General features: G+C 39.8%; 1 protein-coding gene across 3 annotated transcripts; it reads right to left on the bottom strand.

The window, feature by feature from the left end:
• Positions 1-440: 440 nt before the first annotated feature.
• Positions 441-19,576, bottom strand: LOC119901281 (UV excision repair protein RAD23 homolog B-like). Of its 3 annotated transcripts, none has more exons than XR_005444161.1 (10): positions 19,332-19,576; positions 17,801-17,882; positions 14,694-14,773; positions 6,807-7,219; positions 6,545-6,591; positions 6,010-6,137; positions 5,804-5,921; positions 4,744-4,928; positions 4,052-4,254; positions 441-2,436 (listed from the first exon to the last, which is right to left on the bottom strand). XR_005444161.1 is itself a non-coding variant. In XM_038716891.1 (10 exons), the coding sequence occupies exons 1-10, from the start codon at positions 19,398-19,400 to the stop codon at positions 2,323-2,325; spliced, it is 1,380 nt and encodes a 459-aa protein (XP_038572819.1). In that variant the 5' UTR covers positions 19,401-19,573; the 3' UTR covers positions 441-2,322. The 3 variants fall into 3 exon arrangements, 2 of the variants coding, with proteins under 2 accessions (XP_038572819.1, XP_038572818.1); XM_038716891.1 differs by having other exon boundaries at positions 4,052-4,198; positions 4,744-4,925; positions 19,332-19,573; XM_038716890.1 differs by having other exon boundaries at positions 4,052-4,198; positions 19,332-19,566.
• Between the last annotated feature and the right edge of the window lie 334 nt (positions 19,577-19,910).

The following is a 19,910-nucleotide window of genomic DNA, read 5'->3' as shown; positions in this document are numbered from 1 at the left end:
GTATGGTCTGCAAAATAACAAACATATTTTTATTTGTTGTTGGGTAATTTCTTTAATTCAGCATAAAGTTAAATTAGTGTACCTTATAGTCATGTTGTGCTGAACCACAGTGCAGCTTATGTCGGTCTGTATTAAGGTGCTGGTGTGTGATAGCTACATTTTAAATCCCATTGCATAAATCGTGGAGTTTAAAAAATGTTAAACTAAAATTGACCATAAAGGAAAGCCTTCATTTGTAAAATTAACTTATTAATTAACATATTTTATTCATCACTTTGTGCTTGCTATGTTTAAAGGCATGATACACTGATGTACACTCCTTGAACATATCCACTGCTGTTCTATCACCAGCTAAAACTAACCTGGAAGTGTACCTTACAGTGAACATACCTGAGGCTTGCACTTCATTCACTCAAGAGAAAACATCTCCTTGTCGCACCCACTTTGTAAAAGCCATTTATTTTACACAATGCTGAAACACAGGGTTTTAACAACAATTCAGCAAAACCCCAACCGGTGTATTTAAGGTTGTAAGATTTTTTATAAACCCAAAAAGAAAACAAAACATTGGACAAAATGGGTAAAAGAACACATAAACTGAGCTCAGAAAAACACCACACTATTGGTGGCACCCTTCCTAACCCCCTGCTAAGCTATAAATAACTAACAATCTCATGCAAACAACCTCTCACAGCTAAAGAGCAGCATTTGTCACAGTAAAGTGCCCCCCCCCCCAAAAAAAATAATCTGCGTACTCCATTTACAATGTATTGCAAAACTTCCAGTCACTGCCAGTTCAATCACACTAAAGATGAAAGGAAGTGAAAGGAGAAACAGCACATGCTGAAAGCTGAAAAAATATTCTTTTTGTTTTGGCTTTAAGCACTTATTCAAATTCTATTTAGTCCACTTTTGAAACGGTAAGTGATTAACTATCAATAATTAAAACTAATGATGATCACCAATCCTAGGACACTCTTAACACCATATTGTAAACCATAACACCATTTGTAAAATGAAAATCTTTAACAACCCATAAGGCATGAAGGAGCAACGGCTCAGACGCTTACAGCTTTAAGATGCATAGTAGATGCGATATGAGACAAACTAAACAGAAACAGATTGTCTAAAAGTAGGAAGTGGGCTTTTTGATCATTCAAGCTAAGGAAATAGTGAGAAAGAACGCAACTATTCTTTTTACAAAATCTCAAGTTTAGCTCACAAAGCATGCTAGTGGTACTTCATAATCAACTTTCAAATTCCTTCATCTGCAAAAGAACAAAACAAACAAACCCTCCATAGTGAAATATCATAATGACAATTCAAGATGAGCGCTGCATCCCGGTGTACCCTCATCTCCCACAAAATACACCACAACACACATACTCTTATAAGTAATTATAAAATACTGTGATTGTAATAACAATTTCATTGCATGTTCCAGAACCCCGAACATGCAATGAAATCCGGTTCTGGTTGTGAAGTTAATCTCTGCTTACAGCTGACCGATTTGACCAAACTTGTCTGTTTTTGGAAGCCCATTTCCACAAAAAAGTTGGGCAAATTATAAATATAAATAATACTCATGGTGAGTCAATAATAACATAAAAGTCAAAATTTCGACTGTCTAGGTAAAAAAAAAAAAAAAAAAGACAAATGTTTTATTTTGACTTCCCATGAGTTACTTCTTAGCAATTCAAACAGCAGCAATTTTATTTAACTTGCAGAGTTATTAGGATTTTTTCCAAGGATCAAAGAAGCAGAAGAAATGAATTGATCCGACCTGAACTTTAATATAAAGCAATGCTAGCTCTCAAACAGTGAAGTCACCAGTCTGCATCACATTTTCAGGTATACCCAACATGGAGGGTGCAACTGCACGTGTTGAAAATGTGTTTTGTCATGTACATATTCACTACAGATACACTCTGTCGTAAATAAACTGTCTACATTTACCACATGCTCTACAAGCAACCTGTGAGCTGACTGCAGAGGGCACCTGTTGGTGGTGCAGACTGCAGACCTATTTTCTGGCATGACTTTTCTCAGTGTGAACACCCGGCACAAGCGGCAGCAGAAATGATGTAGCAGCAGTGAGGCACAGCTCAGTGTGAGCTCCTATGATGATCACCACAGCAAAATGTAGAGTAAGCAGCACAGCGTGTCTTCATCTTCATCACCATCATCAGACCACAGTCACATGGTGTGAAAAGAAATGTCCTCTTCCTCTCCAGTCCTTGTTTCTCCCAGGGGGACCTTGTGTAGCGAAGTCATCCACTCTGCGGCCCTCTGTTGAACAGTAATGTGTCAGGTGATGTTTGGTTACTCGTCGTCCCATGTTTGCTGTAGCAGGAAGTTAGCGGCCAGATTCTCATTCTTCTCGCAGGCGAAGTAAGCCTGGATGACTAAGCCTTCAGGGAAGCCCAGTGCTTTTAACTGGAACACAACACACACGTTTACATTATAAACTCTCACACACACACACCAGTACAGCTCTGTCTGAGACAGTAAGGGTGCATGCACCTATGCACACATGTAAACACGTCACAACAGGATATAGGAATACACCACATTTTTAACCCAGAGTCAATGAAATCATTAAAAACATTGGTGCTGCTTGTGTTGCTGCATCAGCATCTGTACATTGCTCTATTGATTTGTTGAACACCGAATCACATCGATCACACTATGATCAAAACAGAAGATGTACTGATACATCAATACTCACCATCAGTATACAACACTGTCTGAACTCTCCAAACAAGCAGCCACAGAGTTACCAAGAATGTTGCCACTTCTAGCCTTTAAATATAACATCAGTTCATTATGGGTTAAAAAAGATAATATTTTCATGCTTCCTTATTCTGTACAGCTTGTGGGGCGGTGTACAGTAGAATGCTTTTAATATTAATAATGTGTACTAAGTGTAAATATAATGTGTACTAAGAATGGTTTGGTGAATCCAACATCTTGTTGAAAAGAAAAATAAATATCCTATCACAGGTTTGTGTATTTTAGCTAACTATTATTACAGTTGTTCTCAATTGCTGAAACACTATAACCAGGCTTTTGAATTAAAAATTCAAAGCCATAATGCCATTTATCAAAAAGCACACCCATTTCCCTAAACTATATAAATCGTGCTTCAAAACAGGGGAACCGTGTTTCCCCTGTTTTGAAGCATGATTCAGATTTGTTGAACTGTAACTGCAAAACTCACAAATCCCTTCATTTCTCATTGCCTGCACCATGTGGTCATTGAGAAAGCACTAAAATTCAATATTGTAGCACACAGCTACCCAGGTGGAAACACAAAGAGTCCGAATTGATAACACACCAGTCAGAAGCTTCAACAGATAGATAAAAGGGCCAGAGTCGGTTCATTCAGCTTTGGAACAATGGATCCAGAGAAATGTGAAGGAAGAGAAAGAGTAGGAGGAGTAGGGAGAGGAGGAAGAGGAGGTGGAGAAGGAGGACGAGATTCTCTGGCCGGTCCCAGACTACGCTGGGGCAGAAGGATTTTTTTATTTGTTGTTTGGTGTGTGGTACTGAACAGTACATTAAGAAATAAAAAATGTGCATATATATATACATTTCTGGTTTCTTTTGTTGTGTTCATTGTGTGAAAAGGGGGAGAACCACAAGCAACATTACTAATTACCAGTTTTTGTAGTATTGTTTTGAATTTATCTCAACGGTGTGTCAGACTGTGTGGTAGTGTGTGTGCTTCTGAGGGCTTGTGTGTCATGTCTGATGACAAAGTTTGGTTTTTCAGCAAGATTGGATGGTTTTGAGTGGAGAGCTTAATTTTGATCTGAAAATAGGATGTTTGGGGAATTGGGTGAGAAGTTGTGGATTTGTGTTTAGAGTTTTGAGAAAAGGAGGCATCATTTGAAGAAATGTGTTTAAGCAATCTGGAATATGTAATATATGTAATAAAAACTCTAGTATGTCAATGTGTGCCCTATTTTGATAGCGCAAGTTGTGCAGTTATCCAGACAAGACAATTCAATAACTGTAACCTGACTTACTACAGACAATGGTAACTGACCCTCTCAATGGCCTCCTTCTCCTGTGGGGTGACCTGGATGTAGTTGGTTTGTGGTGTCCCCTGAGCTTCAGCCCCGTCCCCTCCTGTGTCTCCACCTCTAGGCTCATTCAGCATCTGCACAAAACGCTCCTGGTGCTGCGTGATTTGCTGCAAGTAATACACACACAAGACCACCATACAGCTAATATACAGGTTCCCAGCCCCTAGCAAAAACAACACAGAACAGCTGATTACGATTATAGATCAACTCCCCATCCAACAGTAAATAGTAGAGCATGGTAAGCTGACCTCTGATTGTGTCAGATGTATTTAGACTTGTACAGTTACAAATACATCATTCACAATCTCAAAATATAATTTGACTTTATATTGCAGAATATATCTATTTCATTTAACACAACACAACAACTAGGTACATCACTTTCTTACTGAGTGTTTAATATGTTTGTGGCAGATGGTTGCCATTATTTGTTCATTTTCAACTAAGTGCTTTAGTTCATAAGAAAACCGCTAAAGTGATCAGAAGTGCCCTTTCCATGTTGAAACAGTCTATTTATTCCAAGATCTGCATAAAAGACACTTTTTCCTGGGCTATCAGATGTACTTTTCTTGCTGCTCTGTGAACAGTTTTTTTAACTATCTTGCTAACAGACATGCCTGGCAGAAAGCTGGGAAGCATGCTGGTGTGGTACCTGCAGCAGCTGCGGGTTGTCTCTGCCCAGCTGCTGCAGCAAGGCTGGCAGGAGGGCTGGGTTCTGCTGGATGATCTGTCTCATCTGCTGGAACTGAGGCTGATTCCTCAGGAACTCCAGAGGGTTCCCTGTGGACACAGAGCCTCCTAGAGCAGGGGGAGGCTGGCTGCCAGACACTGGCCCTGCTAGGGTGGGGACAGGCTGCTTACTGTTGTTGTTTAGTGTGATAAGGGTACATTCAGGTAGACAGTATATAGACAAAATGACCAGATGGGAAAGTCTGTCTGGATATTTCAGTGAATTAAATAGCTGACAGAGGAAGGTATTCAATCAAATTGATACTAAAATCCACTATTGGTATGAAGCAGTCTGCTCACTAATTTGCAGCATTGCCCACAATGGGGAAAGGTCCAGCTACAGCGAGCCAATGGGAGAGCCTACAGTTCCTAGAATGTAGGATGTGTCTCAATTTCTTTCGCAGCCTTTTTTCTCCCAAAACGTTTATTTAACAAAATTAGGTATCAGCCAGGGCCAATCCCAAAACCTAGCTACATAGTGTTAGTCTCGTGACAATGCCAGAATATAATCTATGTTTATATAACTGTTTCTCAACTGTGCTGTCAGCACGGTCAGCGTTTTATTTTCTTCTTCCTCCTCTTCAAAGGTTGCTAAGTTCTTTTTAGGATGCGAAGTCAGCGGCAACGCAACGTGACAAAAACAACATCTAATCCTTACTGGAATGTTTGATTTGCTCATTAATAATTGAAAAAACTGGTTTCTGTGTGGCTTTCTTACCCATGGGAAGTTATTCCAACCAACGTTACAGTACTCTTACCGAAATGGAAAGGAGATCACAAGTAATTTCTGCCTCTTGTGATGCTAGTGACATGTGCTGTACCGTGTGAATACAGCGGTGCAGACGTTGTGGCAGCCTGAGGTTTATGTTTTACCAGTGAGCTGCATTTTGCATTGGTTTGGTGGAAACGAGTAATGAAACAATCTGGAAGTAAGCCTAAGAGAGTGATAGACATAAATAGAAGTAAGAAACGTGTGCTCTTACTGTTTGAGACTGCTGGGGGCTGTTGTGGTTGTTGTGTAGCAGAGGTGGGGGGGTTGGATGGAGCACTGTGTCTAACTGGCTCCTGAGGTGGCAGATCGCTGGCCTCGGCTGGAATACCCTACAGTACATAGACATTTACAACACACACTAGAGTACAGTGGCAGGCCGGGCGTGGAATGAAGCATACAGGCTGGTTCAAACCTCACCATGAGTAGATACTCCACTGCTCGGTCTGGGTTGTTGTAACTGGCTCTGAGTGCAGCAACTACCTGGTCTCGCTCATAACCCATAGACATAATCTCTGACACCAGGTTCTCATAGGCTGGACCTGTCACTGTGGGGACAACAAGAGAGGAAGGACAGAGACGAAGGAGGTTAATGTCAGATGGATGAAATGAAAACTTTCTTGATTTGGGAGGACAGACAAAGCTCAACATGTGTCGGAATTTCACAGTCAAATGTTCAGTGGTGGAAACGGACTTATTTAGACTAGGCTACTTTGTCTTCTCACACCAATTTTAGTCGGACTTTGACTGGAATTATTTGAAATACAAGGACACTAAATGGAATTCTTATTCCTTTTATCTGGCTGCTCTGCTGATGACAGAGCATAATGTCTGTGTGTCCTGGTATGGCGGTTATCACTGAGGACAAGAGGTGCAATTTTTGATGAAAACTCTTATCGACCAGGCCCTCACTGGGATTTTTTCATGTATAACAGAGGGAAGAAACATTTATTACCCAGTATTGACGCTGCTTCTTCAAGGAGCCCCAGTTCATCAACAAGGCTTTGAGAGAGAAAACACTGAAGTCAGTTAATCAACGTTCCAAAGCCACAACACTTACAGACATGAATGTCTGTACAAAATGTAATTGCAATTCTTCCAAAACTTGTTGAGACATTTCAGTCTTGAGCAAAGTGGTGGGCCACTAGCGTGGCTAAAAAGGATACACTGAACAGTAACAAATGTCTTGCTATGAGTGAACATTGGTGTCCTCCAACCTGGAAGCAAAGGAGTGAACTGGTTCAGTGGCAGATGGTTGATTCTCAGGGTCTTCCCTTGGCTTCTCTTCTGGCTGGGCAGCAGGGGTGGGGAGGTCTGACGGGGCAGACGCCGGGGCTGCTTCAGGAGCTGAAGCTGGGTCAGAGGCTAGAGTAGCAGCTGACGCCGAGGCTGGGGCTGTGTTTGAGTCCAGAGCTGCTGTTGCAGCAATAGAAGCCGGCGGGGTGTTTTCTGGGACTGGGGAAGGGGTTTCAGAGAGAGGCACTGACTGTGGGGCCGGTGTGGGTGCAGACACTGCATGTGTCAGTGTGGAGGGCACTTGTGCTGGGCCAGAAGCTGGGGATGGTGCACGAGCTGCAGCTGGTTGGGGAGTTTGCTGAGGGGCCGCTTGTGGAGTAGGGGCTGGTTTAGGCTAAAATGACATTTGAGAATTGATCATTAGTAGTGCGGATGTGATAACCAAACAGGTAGCAGCACTGCATTGTTCATTCAAGTTCTAAAGCCTTTCCATATCAGCACTATCTAACTCAAATATAAGTTGGTATTCAAATTATGGCTGTTCAAATAACAGCTGGGTAAACAACACAGGAGGGGTTGGAATTATTACTTTTAAAAAAAGACATACGTATTTCACATAAGTCAAAATACAAGTAGGCCTAAATAAATACATTAGAGAAATACATTTAAAAAAAGAAAAACAAAAACAAAAAGGAGGAAACAACAGTATTCCTGGATTACCTGCGATATGCCTCCCACCAAATAATATCATCATACGTATATCCCCATAATCATTCCTACATAATACATATTCAGAAACATATGCATGTGTCTCCATTGAAGCATACATGCCTAAATTGTGTTACTTCTACTTTATTTTTTTATTTATTATTATTATTATTGTTTTCTAAATACTTTCGCTGTGTTGAGTTGGATAGTTGTCTGCTTCCTGATAGGCTCCTCAAGGCTAATGTTAACTTTAACAATTATTTCGTATGGACAGGGTGATTTTGTAAATGAGTATTAATCTGATACCAAGTTACAGGAGTAGATGCGTTTGACATTTGTTCTAAGCTTAATAATGTTTCAAAAGTTTGAATGATTTCTCATTTATATTATTAATTGTAAATGCTCCGTACTTGTATAGCGCCTTTCTAGTCTTTTTGACCACTCAAAGCGCTTTTACACTACATCTGCATTCACCATTCACACACTGATCCTAAGTGCTCAAACAGAAACTAACATTCATACACTGGTGGAACAGCCACCAGGGGCAATTCAGGGTTCTTGCCCCCTTCGACATGCAGCCTGGAGGAGCCTGGAGGAGCCTCATAAATCCAACCAACACTACCTTTTTTTTTTTTTATTATGGCCAGTTTTTATCATCATTATAAAATATATAAATATAAAAAAATGCATAATTTATGATCTAGTGGAATGTTTTCTTTAGTGATCTTAGACAACATGGACACTATTTTCTTCCAAAATACTTGAAGTTTTGTACATTTCCATATCACATGAAAGAATAATAAAAAGATTCTTCAATATAACAATACCCTTTTTCCCCCCTATCCTCTAATAATTTGTCTTTCACCATAAAAAGGCTGATATTCCACAGAGGAATATCAGGAGAGTTATGACCCTTGAAATCTTATACTTCATGTAGATATTGTGCGATTTCACATGAAAATGTTATTATGGGATTTAATTATGGGATTTTGCATAGTTTTCAAGGATTTGGGGTTAAACCACATTGACATAATACATATCTCTGGTTTATTGGTAGACACTATTCTTGTTTCTATGTCTTCCCATGTTATTGATTCCATATTACAATTATATGCCCATTTTAAAGAGTATCTTAAATTGATTGCAATATAATATTGTTATAAATTTGGGAGACCTAGACCACCTTTGTCCCGATGAAGATATCATTTGTTCATACTAATTCTTGCTCTTTTAGCAATCCAAATAAAAGCAGAAAAAAAAAGTTAATTCATTAAAAACATTTTTTTTTTCAAAAGGAAGAGGGAGAGCACTAAAAACATAAATTAAGCGTGGCAGTACATTCAGTCTATTCTTCCCCAGAGCGAAAGTGGCAGGTATTTCCATCTTTCCAGGTCTTCAATGATATGTCTCAAGCTATTAACTATATGTTTTTGAAACTATACTGTCAAAATCAGAATTTAAATTGACACCTACATACTTACTGCCATCTAAAGACCACTTAAAGGGAAACTGCTGTAATGAGTCCTTATGGCAGTGTTCATCTAGTGGCATTGCTTCGGATTATTCACAATTTATTTTATAACCTGATAATCTGTAAAAAATCTTTAGTTAACTCTAAGATATTATGAGTTTTAATTAACCCTGCAAGCTGTTGCATTATCTATTTGTATTTTATATTGATGTTTTTACCTTTCTTTTATGATCTTAACTGTAGCACTTTGTTTCAAATGTAAAGTGCATTACAAATAAAATGTATTATTATAAATTTTATATTATTATTATTATTATTATTATGAATCAGTGGAGACTCAGGGTTCTGTAATGTTGACAAAATGTAGCATTTATGAATAGCTTAATAAAAACATAGAAATCCTTAATGGGAATACCTTGAATTTCTTCCTTAAAGCCAATCATACAGGCAAGTGTTTCTGAAAGAATAAATAACAAAGGTGATAAAAGGCAGCCTTGTCGAGCGCCTCTACAAAGACTGATTTGGGATTTTTAAGTCCGATACCAATTTCGCTATTTGAGGATTTTAAAATCCGATATATCAACTGAAATTTATTTTTCCCTATATTTTAAGATTCAAATAACACAAACAAACATTATCCCTAACATTTGTTATGTTGAGACCATACCAAGATACCATGACATAATGCAGTTTTAAAAAACTTTTTTGATAGTTATAAATAGTACTTAAAGTAAATAGTGTATAGATAGTGGGTGCCATCAAATCAAAACTATAAAAAAATACAAATATACTACTACTAATAATAATAATAATAAACAGGCAAAAATTATATATGTATATTTTTTGTCATGGTAGTAATAGTTTTTACCTTACATATAATCTGCCACAGTGACTACTTTCTACTATGTAGCATGTTCACATCTTGCGTAACCCTAACCCTAGCTACTCTCCGGACTCGGTACACTCTGATCAGCTGATGTTTTCTTCTGTGGTGCAGCAGTGTTGTTAACAAAGGAGCTGCAGAGCGCCCTCTGGTGGGCCAACTATGCAACACACATGCCATGAGGGAAGGATCATGGCAACCGCTTATCCTGCGTACAGGGGGGCTGGAGCCAATCCCAGCTGACATCGGGCGAAAGGCGGGGTACACCCTGGACAGGTCGCCAGTCCATCGCAGGGGGTTTGCAAACACTTTAAACAAATAAGCTGCTTTTTACCAGCAGTGTTCCTTTTACCCAGTAGCAATAAAATATTTCTTGTAAATCTCAACTTAAACATTAATCAAATCAAATATTAAACCAAAGCTATTTGCCACTGCCAGGGCATTACCTTTATCTAGCTTGTTAAAACAAGCGATGATCAGAGCCATGATCGGAACATCATAACAGGCTCCTTCTGAGCAACAGGTTAACAGATATAAAGTGAAGTGGTCGCCTCACACACATGCCGGCCCGCTGCAGAAGTTGAATTGTCTTGAACTTTTTGTTGTTTGTGAGTTTCCAGAATCTATTACTGTTTACTAAATAGGACATCAACAGGAGGGAATTCACATGTCAGAGCATCCCTGCAAAACTAGATGAAGGCCTATTTGGTAGATTTATATAGCCTATAATTTTAACTTAAGTTAAATAGGCTACAGCTGTGTACTGCACAGAAGCCAGTGCCATGGTTACTCTCCATAGAGCGACTGCAGTTTACTCACGGAGCGCTTGTTTCCTGATCACCTGAGGAGCAAAGAGCAACTACAGGGCTTAGCGACTACGTTGTGATTTTAAGAACCTTGTTAAGACTGACATCTTCCCCAGTACTAATCAGTATGCAGTGTGTAGCTATCCACTTCGCTGTGGCATTTGATCGCTTGTCTCACTGCATCCAAGTAGTCTGCCGAAGCCTCCCTCCGCTGCTTGTTTGGGTGGGTGATTTGCAGGCTGATCAACATCCCGCCCCTCCTGTGACCCAGGGTTTGACTGTATGTGTATTCAGAGCCAGTGAGCAACGGACTTTCAAAATAATAATAATAAAAACTGCGTTAACATGCGATAAAATAATTGTTGGCATTAATTAATTAATGCATTAACGCAATAATAACGCGGTAACGTAATATTTTGACCTAAACCAAATGCCTTTAAAGTTCTAAATAAGTATTTCCATCCAATAACAGTCAAAAGCTTTCTCAGCATCTAAAGAAACTGCCACTGCCGGTTTTGCATGGTGAAGGGTGTACATTAATTTTCGCATAATATCTTCAATTAATCTATTTTTAACAAAACCTGATTTAAAAATCTGGTGTGTGTGTACGAGATAGTCTTAATGCAATTATTTTCCCTAGAATTTTGTGGTCCACATTTTGTAATTGAAAAGGTCTATAATTATTACCACATTCAAGTGGATTTTTATGTGGTTTAGCTCAGGGTTGGGGCAATTCATTGACATAGTCAACATAACTGATTGCATAAATACGTGCGTCAAAGAGTCGCTGCATCCGGTGCAAGCAGGGATTCCCCCGGACAAGGTGCAGACTGCACCTTCAACCGTCTAAAGTTTGGGAGTATGTTAAACAGGCACTCAACAACATGCTGCTCTGTGAGCTCTGTGGATTGGAAATGGCTTCACTGCAGCACAACTGCTGTCCACGAATATGTGAAGCGAAAGTATCCCGGAGCACTTTGTCTAGACGGCAGCACCGCAAATCCTGTTTACTTTCTGTCTCCACACAAGCACGGCACATCAGCAGCACAAGGAAACGTAGTCGGTTAAAATGTATAAAAGTATTTCTTCATCTCCTTCATGTTAAAACTAATTTCTTCCCCGCTGCTGTCATGGTAACGTTACACCTGGGGGCAGAGCTAGACTGTCAGCACAGTGAGGGCGGAGCTTTATCACGGGCACACCTGCTACATAGACATATTAACCAAGTTTACGCGACCCCAGACTCACTCTGAAAGGCCACAGAGTCTGTCTGCTTCGCTGCTGCCGGAGCAGCCATTCTACTAAATGTCTTTGCTTACACCGGAAGCACTGCAGTGCGTCCATAGACTGAGTGCGTCCAGGAAGCGTCCCAGCGTCAAGCAGCACAGCGCAGATGAACCGGGCAGGAAGTCAGACACAGAAACGGCAGAGAAACGGTAAATTTTCAAAACAAAATACCCGTTATAGACTTCCGATCGTATATCAACAATAAACACAGTTAGATCCAACTTAATCATTGTAGAAGCACAAAAAACAAGCACTAATCACCAAACCAACAAAATCTAAACATGTCGGCAAAGTCCGGCAGGTAAAACGCTCTTATTCTGAAATGCTCCCTTGCTAGATGCACGGACCCGTAAAGATGAGAAAGGAGAGTTAGTCACAGAGAGCTCTGAAGAATGTAGTAGAAGCACAAAAAGGACAGTTAAAACAAGTCATTAACGTGGGGCAGTGGAAGCTGACGCTGTAAATAAACTGCTGTACACACACAGCCTACACACGCCCCTCCCTCAAAATTCCCATGATGCATGAGGGAAGGGAGTTTTGTTAAAATGTGCTAATAAGTTTGCCATTTGTTTGAAATACAAATGTTACTTTATGATTTTTGTTTATTAAAATGTGTCTCCTTGGAATCTAGTGTGTTTGTTGGTAATTGTCATTCTTGTGGTGGTTTACCATTGAAACTATGAGTGAAGGGACTGTTTCATTTGATAAGAGCTGCTGAATTCTCTCAGGAAAACACACACTGTGGTTGTTAGTTTGTGTCCACTATAATCAGCAGACCTAAACTTCATAGTTCACGTGGTGGGCCCCCCTACCAGTGTGGGCCCTGGGTTGGCCGCCCCCATGTGCCCACGCTACCTCCACTTATGGTTACACCGTGTGTCATCTAAAGTTTGACCGTTTCATATTTTCTGTTTATTTAACGGCCACATGTGAGCGAGAAAACAGCTGAAAGTGACATTACAGACAATCTGTGACTGTGTGAATTGTTTCAGTTGTTTTCTTTTCCCTCCAACTGACGCAAAAACACATTTGCCTGTGATTATGGTATTACATATTACTTAATACTGAAATAAATCCTTGTCAGAAACATTTAAAGTTTTAAGTAAAGTAACCTAATTAATGTCTGTTATTGTTATTATCACAACACATCAGTGACGTGTATTTTAGATTAATTTTAAGATGTTAATAATGTCATTATTCTAATGTGCTTCATCAGGATGATTGAATAAAATATTGATTTATTGATTAGAAATGTTTTTGATATTTATTCTGGATCAATTGTTATGTTAATCGAGTAATAGGCTGCATTTTTTATTTTAAAATACACAAAATTAGTCTAGATTAATCGACTAATTGAAAAAAAATCGTTAGATTATCGATTATGATTTGAAAAATAATTGGTATGTACAGCCCTCGTTTAGCTAATAAAGTAATTACTGAAGTATTCATATTTTTACACTTCAAGAAGTTTATTTGCAAGTAGGTCAATAAAAGTTTATATAGAAAAGTTAGGGAGTTGATAGCTCTAATGACTTTGGATTTTGTAATTTCTTTATTTAGTTCTTTTCTTTCAATTAGAGACAACACTGAAAAAATAGCTGGATCATCTTCTGTTGGTGTATTTTCATTTTTATATAGTTCTTAATAGAATTCCTTAAACCTTTTATTAATACCTTGATGATCTTTAATAATAGTACCATCAGACTGTCTGGCTGGAATCATTCTGGTGTTTTCCAGCGAGTAATATCCCTGTTTTCTCTCCCATTTCACAATTTTTACTATTCAATTGATACAAAGCAAGATTCAGTTTTTCATTTGTTAATGCATTTAAATCTGATTTTACTTTAATGAATTCCTGATATACATGGGGTGGTGATGGAGCAGTGGATAAGACGCATGCCTTTGATGTGAGAGACCCGGGTTCGAATCCACTGTGAGACACCAGTGTGTCCCTGAGCAAGACACTTAACCCCTAGTTGCTCCAGAAGTGTGCAACCTCTTACATATATAGCAATTGTAAGTCGCTTTGGATAAAAGCGTCAGCTAAATGAAGAATATCTATGGAAAAATTGATTGCCTCACTGATAAAGTTGATCAGATGATCTTTCATTTTGGCTTTTAGCCAAATGGAAGAGAAGAGACAATTACTGTCAACGAGCCTGTATGTTTACTGTCATACTTTATTTAACTTTAATTTGTTACTTTGTTCAATTTTAATGAATCTTTATACCCCTGTGCCAAATGTTTAATATTTAGTGCAATTTTTGTTAACAGAGTAAATTTTATTTATTGTTTTGGTTGTGTGGTTTTATTTGTTTTTGTTTTAATTATGTAAGATATTTAAATTGATATTTCAATTCTAACGTCTGAATATTCTTAAGAATAAAATATTCTGTTGCTCTTTGAAAGGGTGTATATTCATTATTATGATATTATCATTATATAAGTGTCATAAAACGGTCTTAAAATGACAAATGATATAATTAAACGCAATTATTTCTGGGATCATTTAATGTATTCCATGGACATTTCTGATGTAAAATGTCTATGGAGGAAGTCCAAGTGATTACCACTGACAAAAGCTTAACAGCAACATAAAATAAAAGGCAGCTGGAAATAATTAGTGAACAAAAGCAATACAATACTTCTGTTCAGAGCAGAGTGGTGAGGATGACATACTCTGTCTAAAACAACAATTTGAAGAGACACTAACCTTCGTAACCATGACCACCACAAAGTTTTTCTCATCGATTTTGTAGTCTTTCAGTGGGGTGTCATCATTTAAGATTTTGCCTGTGACATTCAAGGAGAAACAGCAAATGAGAAAAGATTTATGACTATGGGAAAATATGGAACAAAATCAAACAGTTTCTAGTTAGGACATATCAGGGGTACACAGTGGATACGTTATTATCCTATGTAAGCACTTTTTTGGTTTGACCTCTGTACATTTTATGTATGTGGTGAAATGCTGAAGTGAGTGCTGTGTTGAATTGCATTTACTCACACAGTCGGAACAGATCAAACTGATGCCGAAATAACTACAATATGATGGAGATTTGTTAAACATTTGAATTCATGCTTTGTCAGGTCTGTCAGCAGGACCGCATGACAACAACTTCTAAAATGTTACATACACATATTTTCTGAACTCACCAGGTAGTTCAACTTCCTCGCTTTCTTTTCTCCCAGCAATATCCAGTTTTGTCCATGTTTTATATAAATATGAAGTAGTAGTCCAACAGAGCTCTGTTGCTAAGAACAACACTGGAACTGGATATGCATGGAAGCTAGCTGCTGAGAAGCTCCAGTGAAGATACATCAACATTGTAATCCTAAAAACTAAAGTAAAAATCTAACTTAATAAGCAGATTACTCCGAGCTCCTTCCGTGGTAGTTGTCAGAACAGAATCCAGACCGACTACAGGTGTTTGTGTCCAAAAGCTGCAGCACTGCTCCCATCTCTGTCCTCGACTCACCCCCCAAGTTTAGCAGCTCTCCGTCTCTCCTCGACTTTCTCGCTCAAGTTGGAAATTTTCAACTTCACCCCCTCCGCTCCCCCTACGCGTCTTTGTATTGACTTGTACTGTACACCCCCAACGCTCACTTCGCTATTGGTCTGAAAGCACCATTACACAGTAACAGCAATTTGACAACAAATGTAACAAATACCCCATGTCCACAGACATTTAGCTGTTGAGGGGGTTGGGGGCATCACCTAAAATCAAACCTTGGACTAATAAATAACCACCTAATCAATCAATTTGAGCAAGTTCACGGGTGCTTCACTGAGTATTCTCAATGTGGCTTTAGTACTTTAAGTAGGCAAAAACCATGAGCTATTCTAAGATATACAGAGGCTGTGACGTCCTACATCAGCTTCTGTGAGGACAGCTGCATTCCAACACGCACCAGGGTGAGTTATAACAATGACAAACCCTGCTTCACAGCTAAACTCAGACAGCTGAGGTTGGAAAAAGAGGAGGCATTTAGGAGTGGTGACCGGGCCAGGTTTAAGGAGTCAAGTCAAAGTACAGGTTTAGCAAGGCTGTGCGCAGAGAGACTACAACACCAGTTCTCAAAAAATTACTCTGCTTCTGTCTGGAGAGGCTTCAGACAGATCACCAGCTACAAACCTAAAACCCCCCACTCCATGAACGACTCGCACCTTGCCAACGAGCTGAACCAGATTTACTGTTGTTTTGAAAGACAATGGGACAGATCTGACACCATCCCCCGTCACACCACTGACCGGCCACAGTCCTCCATCTCATCCACCACCTCCTCCCCCTCTCTTACCATCCAGGAGAGGGATGTCAACAGACTGTTCAGGAGACAGAAACCTCGCAAAGCAGCTGGGCCGGACTCTCTCTCCCCATCCACCCTGAAGCACTGTACTGATCAGCTGTCTCCGGTGTTCAGACATTTTTAACACCTCACTGGAGACATGCCATGTGCTAGCCTGCTTCAAAGCCTCCACCATCATCCCTGTCCCCAAGAAACCAAGGACCACGGGACTAAATGACTACAGACCTGTCGTCCTGACCTCTGTGGTAAGGAAGTCTTTTGAGCACCTTGTGTTGTCCCACCTAAAATCCATCACAGACCCACTCCTGGACCCCCGGCAGTTCGCCTACAGAGCCAACAGGTCTGTAGATGATGCAGTGAACATGGCCCTTCACTACATCCTCCAGCACCTGGACTCCCGAGGAACCTACGCCAGGATCCTGTTTGTGGATTTCAGCTCTGCTTTCAACACCATCATCCCGGCCCTGCTGCAGGACAAGCTGTCCCAGCTGAGCGTGCCTGACTCCACCTGCAGGTGGATCAAAGACTGCCTGACGGACAGGAAGCAGCACGTGAAGCTGGGAAACAATCTCTCTGACTCCAGGACCATCAGCACCGGTTCCCCTCAAGGCTGCATTACAGCAACAGCTGTAACAACTCCTGGGCACCATCATCTCCCAGGACCTCAAGTGGGAGCTGAACATCACCTCCATCATCTAGAAGGCCCAGCAGAGGATGTACTTCCTGCAGCAGCTGAAGAAGTTCAGCCTGCCAAAGTCAATGATGGTGCACTTCTACACCGCCATCATTGAGTCCATCCTCACCTCCTCCATCACCATCTGGTACGCTGCTGCCACTGCCAGGGACAAGGGCAGGCTGCAGCGTATCATTCGCTCCACAGAGAAGGTGATTGGCTGCAATCTTCCTTCTCTTCAGGACCTGTACCACTTTGAAGTGAGCAGTAAATATAGCAGCTGACCCCTCCCACCCTGGACACAAACTGTTTCAGACTCCTTATCAAGTGTTGCAGACCCCACCTTATCAACAAGGACTGGGCCCCCTACTGTCAATGACTCTCTACGCACAACTGTGCTTTATGGTCATGTTGTGAACTTGTCAGCATTTTATAGTATTATTGTATTTTTGTATACTTGTACTTGTATTTTTTGATCTCCTTACTTATGTATGTGAAGTGAAGTGTTGTTTCTTAGCCCATCTTTTTCTACATGTGGACACCTAGGAGTGTATTTTGGCTCTTAGACCATAGGCACAGAAAAACTGCAGTTTTATTTAAAATCAGAATCCATGTTGAAGTGTGTTTGTAGTGATTTTAGCCCATGGTTAGGTTAATTTCACATCTGTGAATTCTAAGCACTGCTGCTATGGTTACAATTAAATATACACCTTGAGCAATGATTTTGAAAGGTGAACAACTGATAAAAACAATGTGAGTTATGTGAGCATATTCTGGGGCTTTGGTGTAACTGAATGATATTTCACTGTGTTTTGTCCTCTGTAAATCCTCTTGTTCACCTGCATAGATGAGTTTTTGTCCTGCAGCAGGAAATGCATCTTTTCCTCTGTCCGCCTCTATTTTCTCCTTCAGGGCTTCCACCTGACAACATCAACAGATAAAACATTGATATTACTGGGAGAGTAACTGAAACTGAATCCACTCCAAATGTTACTCTGCGTCACTGAAAATGAGAGAAGGTCAGCGCAAGGCCTGACGAATATCATCTGTGTTATTATGGGAATGTGTTCATTTTCAACACTGGTGTTCTTCAAAGAATTGTGTATTAAGTCAGGCCAGCAGACTGTACACAAGGGTTTCTGTGTAGACTGTTAATCAGAAACATTATACAAAACTGGCTATAGATGTTGGCCAAAGTTGATATTCTCTAAATGGAGAGATAATCATATGCTCTGAGTAATTATTATGCCATATGCACTCTTTTAAGATCCATGTTCTGAGGACTTAAAAAAAAATCTGTTTGTCTAGTGAGTTACTTATGTAAACATGCTTTTTTGTGTATCCATTTGTCATTAGTTGTCTGACACAGATGTTTTTTGTATTGTTTTTTATTTGAGTATGGATCACTGTTTGTACTGTTAGTTTCTATTTGTGTAAGAAGTATAATCTAAATAATAATAATATGACCTGGGAGAATTATAGCATTGTTAAATAAGTAGATCCTCGCAATGATTGAAAAAAGCTACCATATTTGGTGACAAATAAAAAATGTTGACATTTTAGGTGGTGTAATGGTGCGCGCTTGTGTTTAAGATTAGGTTAGCTCAAGTGATATGGTTCACGTGATAACATAAACATCAAGCACCTAATATTAACTACTCCATGTTGCTTGCTGTATGATAAGAAGACTCGACAAGACTTTCTCTAACATTTTCTCTAACAAAGATTTACTTATTAGTCTTCCTATTACTATCTTAACAGAAAACAGGTTTCAAATACTGCATCGTCATTCATGGTGAGAATCAGAAACTAGTCAAACACTATCAAGATGAAAGAAAGTAGAAAAAACATTTCCGGTCGGTGTTTTCAATATAAAGCCTCCAAGCCGCTCATACATTTTTTTACGTCCTTAGGAATACCAAGAAGCAAAGTCAAAACTATATTTGTATACTATATATTTCATTGTATTTTTTACCTAATTAATTCGCAAAGCGTAGGGTGTTCGTTGTATTTCAATGTAATTCAATTAAAACTGTTACGCTTTTACCTTGAAGGGATACTTGCTCAATTCCGGTCAATTCACGCTCTAACTCAGTCCTACATTACCTGACATGAACTCTGTCACAGTACGATCCTGCACAAATGCCAACTTATCTGGCCGCATATTTGTCACATTGACGTAACGCTGCTTTTTCAAACAAGCAAAGGAACTAGCCTATCTCCTTTTTAGAGCTAAGCAGCCTTTGGCGCGGCCATGTCTCAACATTAGCTAACATTCCCGTATGCTAACGTTAACGTTACAGTGTATGTGCCAGCCCTCCCGGCCTGACCGTGTTTACTTCAGCCCCGTTAACTTCTAACGTTACTCACCGTCAATTCTGGGTCTATTTCTATTTTGAACGTCTGCTGTTGGAGGGTCTTCATTGTTATCGTCAGCATGTTTCGACGCGGTGTCAGAGGCAGCTGGGGTCCAAAATTAGTATATTCACGGCAATTTCTCGACTCTAGTCGCTCTTTTTCGCACTATCTGTTTATCAGGGTCTAAATGTATGTGTGACTCAGCTGTCTCAGTGCCGTGAAGCAGGCTGGACAGGGACGCCATCTACCGCCGGAGGCAGGCACAACATGCTGCCGCCTTCAAGGCCTGTCGGAAATATTCCCACTCGGAGAACGCAGTAAATTAGTCAAGACAACGGTCCTTGTCTCTTCATCTGACCCTGACTTCACCCTAGGTGATGTGATGGCTAAGAATCACATCATAATGAATGCATTCATAATACCTCTCTATGCTCATGTCTAATTAAAATCACTGAATTGAATGCCTACTATTTGCCCTCTATAATTCATAATTTTATTGATTTTACAATATAGACAAATGTGCAAATCATAACAAACTAAAAACAGGATTCCACATTTCCCAAAATGCAACCAATTACATATTTTTATCAG

The sequence above is a fragment of the Micropterus salmoides genome, unplaced genomic scaffold (assembly GCF_014851395.1).
Source record: "Micropterus salmoides isolate LMB-PRFRI ecotype aquatic unplaced genomic scaffold, ASM1485139v1 Ms_hic_scaffold_13, whole genome shotgun sequence".
NCBI lineage: Eukaryota > Metazoa > Chordata > Actinopteri > Centrarchiformes > Centrarchidae > Micropterus > Micropterus salmoides.
Note: the sequence above shows the minus strand (reverse complement) of the source record. Positions and strands in the feature narration are given on the sequence as shown.